General features: G+C 43.9%; 1 protein-coding gene across 2 annotated transcripts in view; it reads left to right on the top strand.

Moving 5' to 3' along the window:
* Nucleotides 1-15983, top strand: part of LOC115128057 (type 2 phosphatidylinositol 4,5-bisphosphate 4-phosphatase) — a 56300-nt gene that overhangs the window by 22098 nt on the left and 18219 nt on the right. For both annotated transcript variants that reach the window (XM_065020115.1, XM_065020116.1), the window contains exon 2: nucleotides 9455-9603. In XM_065020115.1, coding sequence (XP_064876187.1) covers nucleotides 9455-9603 — 149 coding nt within the window. The remainder of the gene's footprint in view (nucleotides 1-9454; nucleotides 9604-15983) is intronic.

Genomic DNA, 15983 nt, shown 5'->3' with positions numbered 1-15983 from the left:
TCGGGTGTTAGTTCCGTGAGGTGTTTTTAATCTGGTCGGGTGTTAGTTCTGTGAGGTGTTTTTAATCTGGTCGTGTGTTAGTTCCAGAGGTGTATTTAATCTGGTCGTGTGTTAGTTCCGTGAGGTGTATTTAATCTGGTCCTGTGTTAGTTCCAGAGGTGTATTTAATCTGGTCCTGTGTTAGTTCCAGAGGTGTATTTAATCTGGTCGGGTGTTAGTTCCGTGAGGTGTTTTTAATCTGGTCGTGTGTTAGTTCCGTGAGGTGTATTTAATCTGGTCGTGTGTTAGTTCCATGAGGTGTATTTAATCTGGTCCTGTGTTAGTTCCAGAGGTGTATTTAATCTGGTCGTGTGTTAGTTCCATGAGGTGTATTTAATCTGGTCGTGTGTTAGTTCTGGAGGTGTATTTAATCTGGTCGTGTGTTAGTTCCGTGAGGTGTATTTAATCTGGTCGTGTGTTAGTTCTGGAGGTGTATTTAATCTGGTCGTGTGTTAGTTCCAGAGGTGTATTTAATCTGGTCGTGTGTTAGTTCCAGAGGTGTATTTAATCTGGTCCTGTGTTAGTTCCAGAGGTGTATTTAATCTGGTCGTGTGTTAGTTCCAGAGGTGTATTTAATCTGGTCCTGTGTTAGTTCCAGAGGTGTATTTAATCTGGTCGTGTGTTAGTTCCAGAGGTGTATTTAATCTGGTCGTGTGTTAGTTCCATGAGGGAAGTGAGTTCAGAACTACTGTGTTTATCCTTTTTAGAAGTAGTTTTCACATACAAACTTTATATGTCTGAACTCGATGTCCTAAAACTGACAAAGTTGCTGTTGTAGAATGTTTATTCTGATTGTTGATGTTCTGCTTTCGTCAGAGTACCATCAGGCAGACTGATTTCAGATGTAGCAGACTGATTTCAGATGTGGCAGACTGATTTCAGATGTGGCAGACTGATTTCAGAGACTGATTTCAGATGTGGCAGACTGATTTCAGATGTGGCAGACTGATTTTAGATGTGGCAGACTGATTTCAGATGTGGCAGACTGATTTCAGATGTGGCAGACTGATTTCAGAGACTGATTTCAGATGTGGCAGACTGATTTCAGATGTGGCAGACTGATTTCAGATGTGGCAGACTGATTTTTCAGATGTGGCAGACTGATTTCAGATGTGGCAGACTGATTTCCATGGAAACAGGATGATTAGGGAAATCCGTCTTCTTGCAAAGCATGTAAACGTTTTAATCCAATTATTATATTAACCCGACTGTCCACAATAATGTGATATATATATATATATATAAATAACTGTACTCATTTTTTTTTTTTTACCTTTTATTTATACAGGTTTTTCTCATTGAGATAACATCTATTTTCCAAGAGAGACCTGGTCCAATAGCAGCAGGGGGAACAACGTTTCAGACAAAACAACTTACATACACTAACACAACATTAAACACAACTATAAACACACATACTGTACAACAATGACATTTTACATTTAAAAACACAAACACCTTGACTAAAAACAGCTGTCCTAAAGACATTTACACTCTTCTATGATATAGACATCGATCAAGTGTTTAAACTCCACCAACCAAACTAGATCATCACATTTTAAAATGTAACCAAAACTATTTCTACCATGACTTGTTCTAATTTTTGGTTCTGTTAGAAGCAAATCAGAATGGGACCGTAACTGATATTTATTTACTAATCTGACTCAAAAAGAACAGAGATAACATGGCATTTTACCCAATATGGCCTTATAAACCAGTGTATAAGCCTACGCAAGGTCAATGACGACCAGCCAACAGCGCTGTAGAGATCACAATGATGTGTTAGATTGGTAATGAACCTGAGGGCTGCGTGATATACTGAATCAAGTGCTCTCGGGGTAGTGGTTGAGGCCTGCATATATATATATATATATTTATATAAATAACATCACTAAAACCGACAGTAATGTACATCGTACCAGCTCCTTCCTGGCCTCCAGAGAAAAACAAGCCTTATGCCAGTAATAAAATCCTATTTTCAGTTTAAGCTTCCTTATCGAGTTCTCCACATGCACAGTGAAGCTCAGCTTGTCGTCAACCCACACACCCAAATATTTATACACTTTGACTTGCTCTATATGCTCTATAGTATGTCCACCCGATGTAGCAATGACATGATTAGTAACATGCCTGGCATTTGAAAATACCATGCAGTTTGTTTTAACCCACATTTAGAACCAGCTTTAAATCATACAGATTCTGTTGTAGGATGTTAAATGGTCTTCTAAAACCTCATTGAATCACTGAATTGAATCACTGAATTGAATCACTGAATTGACTGCACTTTTAAAACCCCATTGAATCACTGAATTGAATCACTGAATTGAATCACTGAATTAACTGCACTTTTAAAACCTCATTGAATCACTGAATTGAATCACTGAATTGACTGCACTTTTAAAACCTCATTGAATCACTGAATTGAATCACTGAATTGAATCACTGAATTGACTGCACTTTTAAAACCTCATTGAATCACTGAATTGAATCACTGAATTGACTGCACTTTTAAAACCGAATTGAATCACTGAATTGAATCACTGAATTGACTGCACTTCTAAAACCTCATTGAATCACTGAATTGAATCACTGAATTGAATCACTGAATTGACTGCACTTCTAAAACCTCATTGAATCACTGAATTGAATCACTGAATTGAATAACTGAATTGACTGCACTATTAAAACCTCATTGAATCACTGAATTGAATCACTGAATTGACTGCACTTCTAAAACCTCAATGAATCACTGAATTGAATAACTAAATTGAATAACTGAATTGACTGCACTTCTAAAACCTCATTGAATCACTGAATAGAATCACTGAATTGAATAACTGAATTGACTGCACTTCTAAAACCTCATTGAATCACTGAATTGAATAACTGAATTGACTGCACTTCTAAAACCTCATTGAATCACTGAATTGAATCACTGAATTGACTGCACTTCTAAAACCTCAATGAATCACTGAATTGAATAACTAAATTGAATAACTGAATTGACTGCACTTCTAAAACCTCATTGAATCACTGAATAGAATCACTGAATTGAATAACTGAATTGACTGCACTTCTAAAACCTCATTGAATCACTGAATTGAATCACTGAATTGACTGCACTTCTAAAACCTCAATGAATCACTGAATTGAATAACTAAATTCAATAACTGAATTGACTGCACTTCTAAAACCTCATTGAATCACTGAATAGAATCACTGAATTGAATAACTGAATTGACTGCACTTCTAAAACCTCATTGAATCACTGAATTGAATCACTGAATTGACTGCACTTCTAAAACCTCAATGAATCACTGAATTGAATAACTAAATTGAATAACTGAATTTACTGCACTTCTACAACCTCATTGAATCACTGAATAGAATCACTGAATTGAATAACTGAATTGACTGCACTTCTAAAACCTCATTGAATCACTGAATTGAATCACTGAATTGAATCACTGAATTGACTGCACTTCTAAAACCTCAATGAATCACTGAATTGAATAACTAAATTGAATAACTGAATTGACTGCACTTCTAAAACCTCATTGAATCACTGAATTGAATCACTGAATTGACTGCACTTCTAAAACCTCAATGAATCACTGAATTGAATAACTAAATTGAATAACTGAATTGACTGCACTTCTAAAACCTCATTGAATCACTGAATTGAATCACTGAATTGAATCACTGAATTGACTGCACTTTTAAAACCTCATTGAATCACTGAATTGAATAACTGAATTGAATAACTGAATTGACTGCACTTCTAAAACCTCATTGAATAACTAAATTGAATAACTGAATTGACTGCACTTCTAAAACCTCATTGAATCACTGAATTGAATCACTGAATTGAATCACTGAATTGACTGCACTTTTAAAACCTCATTGAATCACTGAATTGAATCACTGAATTGAATCACTGAATTGACTGCACTTTTAAAACCTCATTGAATCACTGAATTGAATCACTGAATTGACTGCACTTTTAAAACCTCATTGAATCACTGAATTGACTGCACTTTTAAAACCTCATTGAATCACTGAATTGAATCACTGAATTGAATCACTGAATTGACTGCACTTCTAAAACCTCATAGAATCACTGAATTGAATCACTGAATTTAATCACTGAATTGAATCACTGAATTTAATCACTGAATTTAATCACTGAATTTAATCACTGAATTGAATAACTGAATTGACTGCACTTCTAAAACCTCATTGAATCACTGAATTGAATCACTGAATTGACTGCACTTCTAAAACCTCAATGAATCACTGAATTGAATAACTAAATTGAATAACTGAATTGACTGCACTTCTAAAACCTCATTGAATCACTGAATAGAATCACTGAATTGAATAACTGAATTGACTGCACTTCTAAAACCTAATTGAATCACTGAATTGAATAACTGAATTGACTGCACTTCTAAAACCTCATTGAATCACTGAATTGAATCACTGAATTGACTGCACTTCTAAAACCTCAATGAATCACTGAATTGAATAACTAAATTGAATAACTGAATTGACTGCACTTCTAAAACCTCATTGAATCACTGAATAGAATCACTGAATTGAATAACTGAATTGACTGCACTTCTAAAACCTCATTGAATCACTGAATTGACTGCACTTCTAAAATGAGCGGTGCTGCCATCGTCCATAACTGTTGTAAGAGAGTCAACAGTACAGCGACCTTGGACGACCTTGAGTGGATGGATATATAGCCTGGCTCTGTGATATATAGCCTGGCTCTGTGATATATAGCCTGGCTCTGTGATATATAGCCTGGCTCTGTGATATATAGCCTGGCTCTGTGGTATATAGCCTGGCTCTGTGGTATATAGCCTGGCTCTGTGGTATATAGCCTGGCTCTGTGATATATATATAGCCTGGCTCTGTGATATATAGCTTAGCCTGGCTCTGTGATATATATATATAGCCTGGCTCTGTGATATATAGCTTAGCCTGGCTCTGTGATATATATATATAGCCTGGCTCTGTGATATATATATATAGCCTGGCTCTGTGATATATAGCTTAGCCTGGCTCTGTGATATATATATAGCCTGGCTCTGTGGTATATATATAGCCTGGCTCTGTGATATATATATAGCCTGGCTCTGTGATATATATATATATATATAGCCTGGCTCTGTGGTATATATATAGCCTGGCTCTGTGGTATATATATATATATATAGCCTGGCTCTGTGATATATATATATATATAGCCTGGCTCTGTGATATATATATATATAGCCTGGCTCTGTGATATATATATATATAGCCTGGCTCTGTGGTATATATATAGCCTGGCTCTGTGGTATATAGCCTGGCTCTGTGATATATAGCCTGGCTCTGTGGTATATAGCCTGGCTCTGTGATATATAGCCTGGCTCTGTGGTATATAGCCTGGCTCTGTGATATATATATATATAGCTTAGTTCTGTGATATATAGCCTGGCTCTGTGATATATATATATATAGCTTAGCTCTGTGATATATAGCCTGGCTCTGTGGTATATAGCCTGGCTCTGTGATATATAGCCTGGCTCTGTGGTATATAGCCTGGCTCTGTGATATATATATATATAGCTTAGCTCTGTGATATATAGCCTGGCTCTGTGATATATAGCCTGGCTCTGTGGTATATAGCCTGGCTCTGTGATATATAGCCTGGCTCTGTGGTATATAGCCTGGCTCTGTGATATATATATATAGCCTGGCTCTGTGATATATATCTGTGATATATATATAGCCTGGCTCTGTGATATATATATAGCCTGGCTCTGTGATATATATATATAGCCTGGCTCTGTGATATATATATAGCCTGGCTCTGTGATATATAGCTTAGCTCTGTGATATATATATAGCCTGGCTCTGTGATATATATATATAGCCTGGCTCTGTGATATATATATATATATATAGCCTGGCTCTGTGATATATATATAGCCTGGCTCTGTGATATATAGCTTAGCTCTGTGATATATATATATATAGCCTGGCTCTGTGATATATATATAGCCTGGCTCTGTGGTATATAGCTTAGCTCTGTGATATATATATATATAGCCTGGCTCTGTGATATATATATAGCCTGGCTCTGTGATATATATATAGCCTGGCTCTGTGATATATATATATAGCCTGGCTCTGTGGTATATATATATATATATATAGCCTGGCTCTGTGATATATATATATATATATAGCCTGGCTCTGTGATATATATATATTTTGAATTTTTAGCCTGGCTTTGATTTAACTAGGCTCTGTCAGTTAATTAAGAACAAATTCTTATTTTCAATGACGGCCTAGGAACAGAGGGTTAACTGCCTGTTCAGGGGCAGAACGACAGATTTGTACCTTGTCAGCTCGGGGATTTGAACTTGCAACCTTCCGTTTACTGGTCCAACGCTCTAACCACTAGGCTACCCTGCCGCCTAGGTCTGTGGTATATAGCCTAGGTCTGTGGTATATAGCCTAGGTCTGTGGTATATAGCCTAGCTCTGTGGTATATAGCCTAGCTCTGTGGTATATAGCCTAGCTCTGTGGTATATAGCCTAGCTCTGTGGTATATAGCCTAGCTCTGTGGTATATAGCCTGGCTCTGTGATATATAGCCTAGTTCTGTGATTTATAGCCTAGTTCTGTGATATATAGCCTAGTTTGTGATTTATAGCCTAGTTAACTGTGATCAGTTATAGCAAATTCTTAGCTCTGTGATATTAGCCTAGTTCATGTGATACAGATTTGCCTTGTCAGCTCTGTTTGATATATGGTCCAGCCTAGTTCTATGTGCTATGTATATATAGCCTAGCTCTGTGGTATATAGCCTAGCTCTGTGGTATATAGCCTAGCTCTGTGGTATATAGCCTAGCTCTGTGGTATATAGCCTGGCTCTGTGATATATAGCCTAGTTCTGTGATTTATAGCCTAGTTCTGTGATATATAGCCTAGCTCTGTGATATATAGCCTAGTTCATGTGATATATAGCCTAGTTCATGTGATATATATATATATAGCTTAGCTCTGTGAGATATATACACTGCTCAAAAAAATAAAGGGAACACTTAAACCACACAATGTAACTCCAAGTAAATCACACTTCTGTGAAATCAAACTGTCCACTTAGGAAGCAACACTGATTGACAATAAATTTTACATGCTGTTGTGCAAATGGAATAGACAACAGGTGGAAATTATAGTTAATTAGCAAGACACCCCCAATAAAGGAGTGGTTCTGCAGGTGGTGACCACAGACCACTTCTCAGTTCCTATGCTTCCTGGCTGATGTTTTGGTCACTTTTGAATGCTGGCGGTGCTTTCACTCTAGTGGTAGCATGAGACAGAGTCTACAACCCACACAAATGGCTCAGGTAGTGCAGCTCATCCAGGATGGCACATCAATGCAAGCTGTGGCAAGAAGGTTTGCTGTGTCTGTCAGCGTAGTGTCCAGAGCATGGAGGCGCTACCAGGAGACAGGCCAGTACATCAGGAGACGTGGAGGCCGTAGGAGGGCAACAACCCAGCAGCAGGACCGCTACCTCCGCCTTTGTGCAAGGAGGAGCAGGAGGAGCACTGCCAGAGCCCTGCAAAATGACCTCCAGCAGGCCACAAATGTGCATGTCTGCTCATACGGTATGAGGGCCCGACGTCCACAGGTGGGGGTTGTGCTTACAGCCCAACACCGTGCAGGAGGTTTGGCATTTGCCAGAGAACACCAAGATTGGCAAATTCGCCACTGGCGCCCTGTGTTCTTCACAGATGAAAGCAGGTTCACACTGAGCACATGTGACAGACATGACAGAGTCTGGAGACGCCGTGGAGAACATTCTGCTGCCTGCAACATCCTCCAGCATGACCGGTTTGGCAGTGGGTCAGTCATGGTGCGGGGTGGCATTTCTTTGGGGGGCCACACAGCCCTCCATGTGCTCGCCAGAGGTAGCCTGACTGCCATTAGGTACCGAGATGAGATCCTCAGACCCCTTGTGAGACCATATGCTGGTGCGGTTGGCCCTGGGTTCCTCCTAATGCAAGACAATGCTAGACCTCATGTGGCTGGAGTGTGTCAGAAGTTCCTGCAAGAGGAAGGCATTGATGCTATGGACTGGCCCGCCCGTTCCCCAGACCTGAATCCAATTGAGCACATCTGGGACATCATGTCTCGCTCCATCCACCAACGCCACGTTGCACCACAGACTGTCCAGGAGTTGGCGGATGCTTTAGTCCAGGTCTGGGAGGAGATCCCTCAGGAGACCATCCGCTACCTCATCAGGAGCATGCCCAGGCGTTGTAGGGAGGTCATACAGGCACGTGGAGGCCACACACACTACTGATGCTCATTTTGACTTGTTTTAAGGACATTACATCAAAGTTGGATCAGCCTGTAGTGTGGTTTTCCACTTTAATTTTGAGTGCGACTCCAAATCCAGACCTCCGTGGGTTGATAAATTAATTTTTGTGTGGTTTCGTTGTCAGCACATTCAACTATTTAAAGGGAAAAGTATTTAATAAGAATATTTCATTCATTCAGATCTAGGATGTGTTATTTTAGTGTTCCCTTTATTTTTTTGAGCAGTGTATATATATATATATAGCCTATAGCCTAGCTCTGTGATATAGATGCACTGTTCAAAAAAAAGGGTCTATAATAAAGGATCTGAATGTCATTGTAAATAAGAATTTGTGCTTAACTGACTTGTTATATAAAAGGTATTAACAAACAAATAGGTCAGTTCTGCTTTTTGACCCAAACAGAGGAGGAGGGGGGGGGGGGTGTATTGACATCAGGAAGTAACTCCCTTTGGCTGTCAACTGACCTACCTTTATTTTCACTCATCTCCCAGGTCGACCCATGTTGTTAAAGAAAATGGAAGTGAAAGCAGGGCCTTGTCTGTAGGCCTAAAAACATGAAATTGTGTACGATGTCATTACATCAAGGCAGCCTAGTGGTTAAGAGCAGTGGCCGAAGGGTCGCTGGTTCAAATGTCAAGCAAAAAATACATCCGTAGGTGCACCTCCAATTGACTCAAGGGATGTGAACCAGCCTATCAGAAGCTTCTAAATCCATGACATCATTTTCTGGAATGTTCCAAGCTGTTTAAAGGCACAGTCAACTTAGTGTATGTAAACTTCTGACCCACTGGAATTGTGATACAGTGAAATAATCTGTCTGTAAACAATTGTTGAAAAATGACTTGTGTCCTGTACAAAGTAGATGTCCTAACTGACTTGCCAAAACTATAGTTTGTTAACAAGAAATTTGTGGAGTGGTTGAAAAATTAGTTTTAATGACTTCAACATAAGTGTATGTAAACTTCTGACTTCAACTGTATCTAATGTGTCATTAAACCAGGTGTGTCTGTGTCTCTCCCTTCCAGCTGAACTCCCTCCCCCCTACACAGCCATCGCCAGTCCCGACCCAGGGGGGGTACCCGTCATCAACTGCCGGGTGTGTCAGTCTCTCATTAACCTGGATGGCAAGCTTCATCAGCACGTGGTGAAATGTACTGTGTGCAACGAGGCCACGGTAAGACTCAACTGCACCTGTGTGTGTTTGTGGTGAGACCATGCAGACTCCCTACTGCTACTGATGATGATTCTACTGCTTTGTCAATTCTCATCCTACTGTTGCTTCACTGGTCTCTAAATATTCTCTTAGGTCTGAGTATTTGTCACAGTGTAATAGGAAATGCAGCTCTGTCTCTACCTCTCCCCTGGAGCAGAGTGAGCACAACCTGTCCTCTCTGGGCAGCCAGGTTTGTCTGTGACGACCGGTCTCTATAGCCAGACTGTCCTCTCTGGGCAGCCAGGTTGGTCCGTGACGACCGGTCTCTATAGCCAGACTGTCCTCTCTGGGCAGCCAGGTTGGTCCGTGACGACCGGTCTCTATAGCCAGACTGTCCTCTCTGGGCAGCCAGGTTTGTCTGTGACTCTCTATAGCCAGACTGTCCTCTCTGGGCAGCCAGGTTTGTCTGTGACGACCGGTCTCTATAGCCAGAATTGGTCTGTGACGACCGGTCTCTATAGCCAGACTGTCCTCTCTGGGCAGCCAGGTTGAGTCTGTACCTAGTCAGACTGTTTTCAGCCAGGTTGGTCCGTGAGTCTTTAGCCAGACTGTCCTCTCTGGGCAGCCAGGTTTGTCTGTGACGACCGGTCTCTATAGCCAGAATGTGCTCACTGAGTCTGTACCTAGTCAATGTTTTCCTCAGTTTTCTATCAGTCACAGTGGTCAGATAGTCTGCCACCATGTACTGTCTGTTTAGAGACAAATAGCATTCAAGTTTACTTTGATTTGTTGTGGTGTCTTTCCAATAGGTGATATATTATTATTTTCGTTTTGTGATGATTTGGTTGGGCCAGATTTTCTGAGTGCTGTCCTGAGGCTCTATGGGGTTGGTTTGGGTTAGTGAACTGAGCCTCAGAACCAGCTGGCTGAGTGCTGTCCTGAGGCTCTATGGGGTTGGTTTGGGTTGGTGAACTGAGCCTCAGAACCAGCTGGCTGAGTGCTGTTCTGAGGCTCTATGGGGTTGGTTTGGGTTAGTGAACTGAGCCTCAGAACCAGCTGGCTGAGTACTGTCCTGAGGCTCTATGGGGTTGGTTTGGGTTGGTGAACTGAGCCTCAGAACCAGCTGGCTGAGTGCTGTCCTGAGGCTCTATGGGGTTGGTTTGAGTTGGTGAACTGAGCCTCAGAACCAGCTGGCTGAGTGCTGTCCTGAGGCTCTATGGGGTTGGTTTGGGTTGGTGAACTGAGCCTCAGAACCAGCTGGCTGAGTACTGTCCTGAGGCTCTATGGGGTTGGTTTGGGTTGGTGAACTGAGCCTCAGAACCAGCTGGCTGAGTGCTGTCCTGAAGCTCTATGGGGTTGGTTTGGGTTGGTGAACTGAGCCTCAGAACCAGCTGGCTGAGTACTGTCCTGAGGCTCTATGGGGTTGGTTTGGGTTGGTGAACTGAGCCTCAGAACCAGCTGTCTGGCTGCTGTCCTGAGGCTCTATGGGGTTGGTTTGGGTTGGTGAACTGAGCCTCAGAACCAGCTGGCTGAGTGCTGTTCTGAGGCTCTATGGGGTTGGTTTGGGTTGGTGAACTGAGCCTCAGAACCAGCTGGCTGAGTGCTGTCCTGAGGCTCTATGGGGTTGGTTTGGGTTGGTGAACTGAGCCTCAGAACCAGCTGGCTGAGTGCTGTCCTGAGGCTCTATGGGGTTGGTTTGGGTTAGTGAACTGAGCCTCAGAACCAGCTGGCTGAGTGCTGTCCTGAGGCTCTATGGGGTTGGTTTGGGTTGGTGAACTGAGCCTCAGAACCAGCTGGCTGAGTACTGTCCTGAGGCTCTATGGGGTTGGTTTGGGTTGGTGAACTGAGCCTCAGAACCAGCTGGCTGAGTGCTGTCCTGAGGCTCTATGGGGTTGGTTTGAGTTGGTGAACTGAGCCTCAGAACCAGCTGGCTGAGTGCTGTCCTGAGGCTCTCAGAACCATCTGGGGCTGGTTTGGGTTGGTGAACTGAGCCTCAGAACCAGCTGGCTGTCCTGAGTGCTGTCCTGAGGCTCTATGGGGCTGGTTTGGGTTAGTGAACTGAGCCTCAGAACCAGCTGGCTGAGTGCTGTCCTGAGGCTCTATGGGGCTGGTTTAGGTTGGTGAACTGAGCCTCAGAACCAGCTGGCTGAGTGCTGTCCTGAGAACCAGCTGGCTGAGGGGACTCTTCTCTTGTTTCATCTCTTGACATTGTAGAGCTGTGTGATGGAATGTTTTGGGGTCACTTGTAACATTTGATGGCTCTTTTTTTCTATTAGAATGAGGAGGGGGTGTTGGCCCAGTTCTGCTCTACGTGCTTTATTTGTAGTTTTTCTTTGCACTTGCGATACAGTCTTGCACTCTTAGTGTCGATAACAGATTAATAACACTGTTATTACCGTGTTATTACATACGAATGTAGTAACTACTCTACATTTGCATAGTCATGGAGTTCAGCTGGGGTTTGTTGTTACGCGAGTGAACTAAAGATTGTAGCCTCGTTTAAACCAGACAGATGTTGCTAGCTCAAATTCTGTTTCGGGTACCAGAAGTGAAGTGAAACAAATTGTGAGTGCGGTGTTTCAGTCTGGTTTTTACGAGGCGATAAAGATTGTTCCTTCTTCTACGACAGCGTGGATCCACAGTACCACAGCCAGTAGTTTCCTCAGTCGTCTCAGCTGAGACGGATCAAATAGTCCGTCAGTCGATCCGTGCGCGCCGAGGCTGACCCCCTCAACAGGACGGTGTTAGTAGCAGTCTGCTCTGTCGAAACTCAACCAGGGCTTGTAACACGAGAATCCAGGGACATTACTCAGCAAAATGACCAACTAATTGGAATGGAATTGGGTGTGTCTCCTGTGAATAAGAGTGTTTGTAACGAGACTCTGTAATAAGAGTTGGGAAGTAAGTTCAGGGAGTGTTTTAATAAAATAAATGGAACAGAACACAGACAGGAAACACTAACAGCACACAGACAGGAAACACTAACAGAACACAGACAGGAAACACTAACAGCACACAGACAGGAAACACTAACAGCACACAGACAGGAAACACTAACAGCACACAGACAGGAAACACTAACAGAACACAGACAGGAAACACTAACAGACAGACAGGAAACACTAACAGCACACAGAAACAGAACACAGAAAAACACTAACAGAACACAGACAGGAAACACTAACAGAACACAGACAGGAAACACTAACAGAACACAGACAGGAAACACTAACAGACACAGACAGGAAACACTAAATGTGTGTGTGTATATGTGTCTATGTGTGTGTGTATATGTGTCTATGTGTGTGTGTATATGTGTCTATGTGTGTGTGTATGTGTGTCTATGTGTATGTGTATATGTAACAATACAGAGGCGGATGCAAGATGCAAGCAACGATGGTTTAATGAATACAGGTTACAGCAGCAACAGGACAGACAGACTGTACTCAGACGGAATCCGACCCAGGGACTAGGGCGCATCCTCCTATGTGAGCGTGCTGAGAAACCCAGGGGAGAGTGTCCGGATGGGTAGGAAGGAGCACAGCAGATAATCCACACAAGGGCGGCGAGAGATGAGCACGGACACACGACACAACCTCAGGGAAGTAACAACGATCTGACAACAAGAAACACTGGTTACAGAACATATAAAGGGAAGATAAGTGATTCCAGCTGGCGCAGACAATCAGGCTGAGATTGGGAACCACGCCCACACAAACACGGGAGAGAGAGAGAGAGAGAGAGAGAGAGAAGGAAAAGGAGGCAGTGGATTCATGAACCGTGACAATACCCCCCCCCCTAGGAACGCCTCTTGGCGTTCCCAGGCGAATTTACCTGTCGATTGAAATCATCGATAAGGGAGTGATCCAGAATGTCCCTAGCAGGTACCCAACTTCTCTCCTCCGGGCCGTAACCCTCCCAGTCCACCAGGTACTGGAATCCGCGTCCCCTCCTTCTAGAGTCCAAAATACGATTGACAGAAAAGGTGGGTTCCCCATCAACAAGTCGTGGCGGCGGGGGAACCGGGACCGGTGGGTTAATGCGTGCCTGAAACACAGGTTTTATTTTAGACACATGAAAGGTAGGATGAATTCTCCTATACGCCGGAGGAAGCTGGAGCCGGACCGCCACCGCTGGAGAAGAGGAAGGACGAATGAATCCAGATGCCAGAGAAGTATCTCTCCATAGCCTCCCTCTCAGGAACAGAGAGTGAATATAACTTGCCTTTAGGCGGAGACTCACCTGGCAATAATTCTATTGCACAGTCATACGGACGATGCGGAGGAAGAGAAGCAGCACGGGACTTACTGAACACCTCCTTCAGGTCGAGGTATTCAACGGGCACGTTAGACAAATCCACTGCCTCCTCTAGAAACACAGAATCAGACACAGACGAACAAGCAGACACTAAACAGGACTCAAGACATTTGTTACTCCACATGGATATAGAGTTATGACCCCAGTCAACTCTGGGGTTGTGTTGGGTGAGCCAAGGGTGGCCGAGAACTAATGGTGCAAGGGGTGAGTCCATGAGTAGAAATGATAGTGTCTCAGTGTGATTGCCAGAAGTGATGAGTGTGATAGGTTCAGTGGTGTGAGAAATGTTGGGTAGTTCTTGACCATTGAGAGCGTTGACGGATATCTTGTGCGTGAGTGAGGTGATAGGAATCTGGAGTTTGTGAGCGAGCTTGAAGTCCATGAAATTACCCTCTGCTCCTGAGTCCAGTAAGGCTTGGGTGTCGTGCGTGTGGTTGGCCCATCTTAGTCTTACCGGGAGGAGAGTAGATGATGAGGTCTTCTCTGTGGTGACACCACCCGATAGTAGCCTCATTCTTACTACCGGGCCTAATCTTTTACCGGGCAGGAGTGGATAAAGTGGCCCGCTCTACCACAGTAGAGACAGAGCCCTTGGGATCTCCGCCTCTCCTTCTCTTCCCGGAGAGGCGAGCTCTCCCCAGCTGCATGGGTTCGTGAGCGGAGGCTGAACTGGCCGTGTTCCCGCCGCTGGCATGCCAGCCCTCCATGTCGTTATACGGTCTGTTAGGGCATGCTCGGCGGCCAACACGACTCAGACGAGCGTCGACCCTCAAGGCTAGTTCCACTAGTCCATTTAAACTCCTGGGAAGGTCCAGAACATAAATCTCCTTCTGGATCCGGTCCTCCAGCCCATGCAGGAACATGTCCCACTGCGCCTCCTCGTTCCACTGACACTCTGCGGCCAGAGTGCGGAATTGGATGGAGTATTCCGATACTGAACGGTCTCCTTGGCGAAGGTCAGCGAGTAGTCTGGCCGCCTCCCTACCCGCCACGGCCCGATCGAAGACCCTTCTCATCTCCTCGGAGAGTGTCTGGAAAGAGGTGCAGCATGGGTCCTGGTTCGCCCACACCGCCGTTCCCCAAAGAGCCGCTTTGCCTGATAGCAGTGTGAGTACGAATGCTACCTTAGACTGTTCACGGTTGAAGGTCCGTGGCTGCAACGAGAAATGCATGGAACATCTCGTAAGAAAAGCTCTGCAATAGTCAGGATCACCTGAATAACCCTCTGGTGTCGGTAGCCGTGGCTCTAGCTGGGAATCCGGCTCTGGCGGGCGGGTTGAACTGCCGGTGTAGGTGGCGCAGCGAGACCCCTCAGATGTTGTAATTGTTGGGTCAGCTGGGATACCTGCGTCGCAATGGCTTGTACTGCCCGACCTGTGCTGGAGATGTTCTCCTCTTGTTGATCCATTCTCGTGATACTACGGGAAATGAATTCGGTCAGACTCGTTGAACTCGCTGCATCCATGGTCTGGTCAGATCGTTCTGTAACAATACAGAGGCGGATGCAAGATGCAAGCAACGATGGTTTAATGAATACAGGTTACAGCAGCAACAGGACAGACAGACTGTACTCAGACGGAATCCGACCCAGGGACTAGGGCGCATCCTCCTATGTGAGCGTGCTGAGAAACCCAGGGGAGAGTGTCCGGATGGGTAGGAAGGAGCACAGCAGATAATCCACACAAGGGCGGCGAGAGATGAGCACGGACACACGACACAACCTCAGGGAAGTAACAACGATCTGACAACAAGAAACACTGGTTACAGAACATATAAAGGGAAGATAAGTGATTCCAGCTGGCGCAGACAATCAGGCTGAGATTGGGAACCACGCCCACACAAACACGGGAGAGAGAGAGAGAGAGAGAGAGAGAGAGAGAGAGAGAGAGAGAGAGAGAGAGAGAGAGAGAGAGAGAGAGAGAGAGAGAGAGAGAGAGAGAGAGAGAGAGAGAGAGAGAGAGAGAGAGAGAGAGAGAGAGAGAGAGAGAGAGAGAGAGAGAGAGAAGGAAAAGGAGGCAGTGGATTCATGAACCGTGACAGTATATGTGTCTATGTGTGTGTGTATATGTGTCTATGTGTGTGTG

The sequence above is a fragment of the Oncorhynchus nerka genome, linkage group LG7 (assembly GCF_034236695.1).
Source record: "Oncorhynchus nerka isolate Pitt River linkage group LG7, Oner_Uvic_2.0, whole genome shotgun sequence".
NCBI classification, from domain to species: Eukaryota; Metazoa; Chordata; class Actinopteri; order Salmoniformes; family Salmonidae; genus Oncorhynchus; species Oncorhynchus nerka.
The sequence above is the reverse complement of the archived record's forward strand: the minus strand, read 5'-3'. Positions and strand labels throughout refer to the sequence as shown.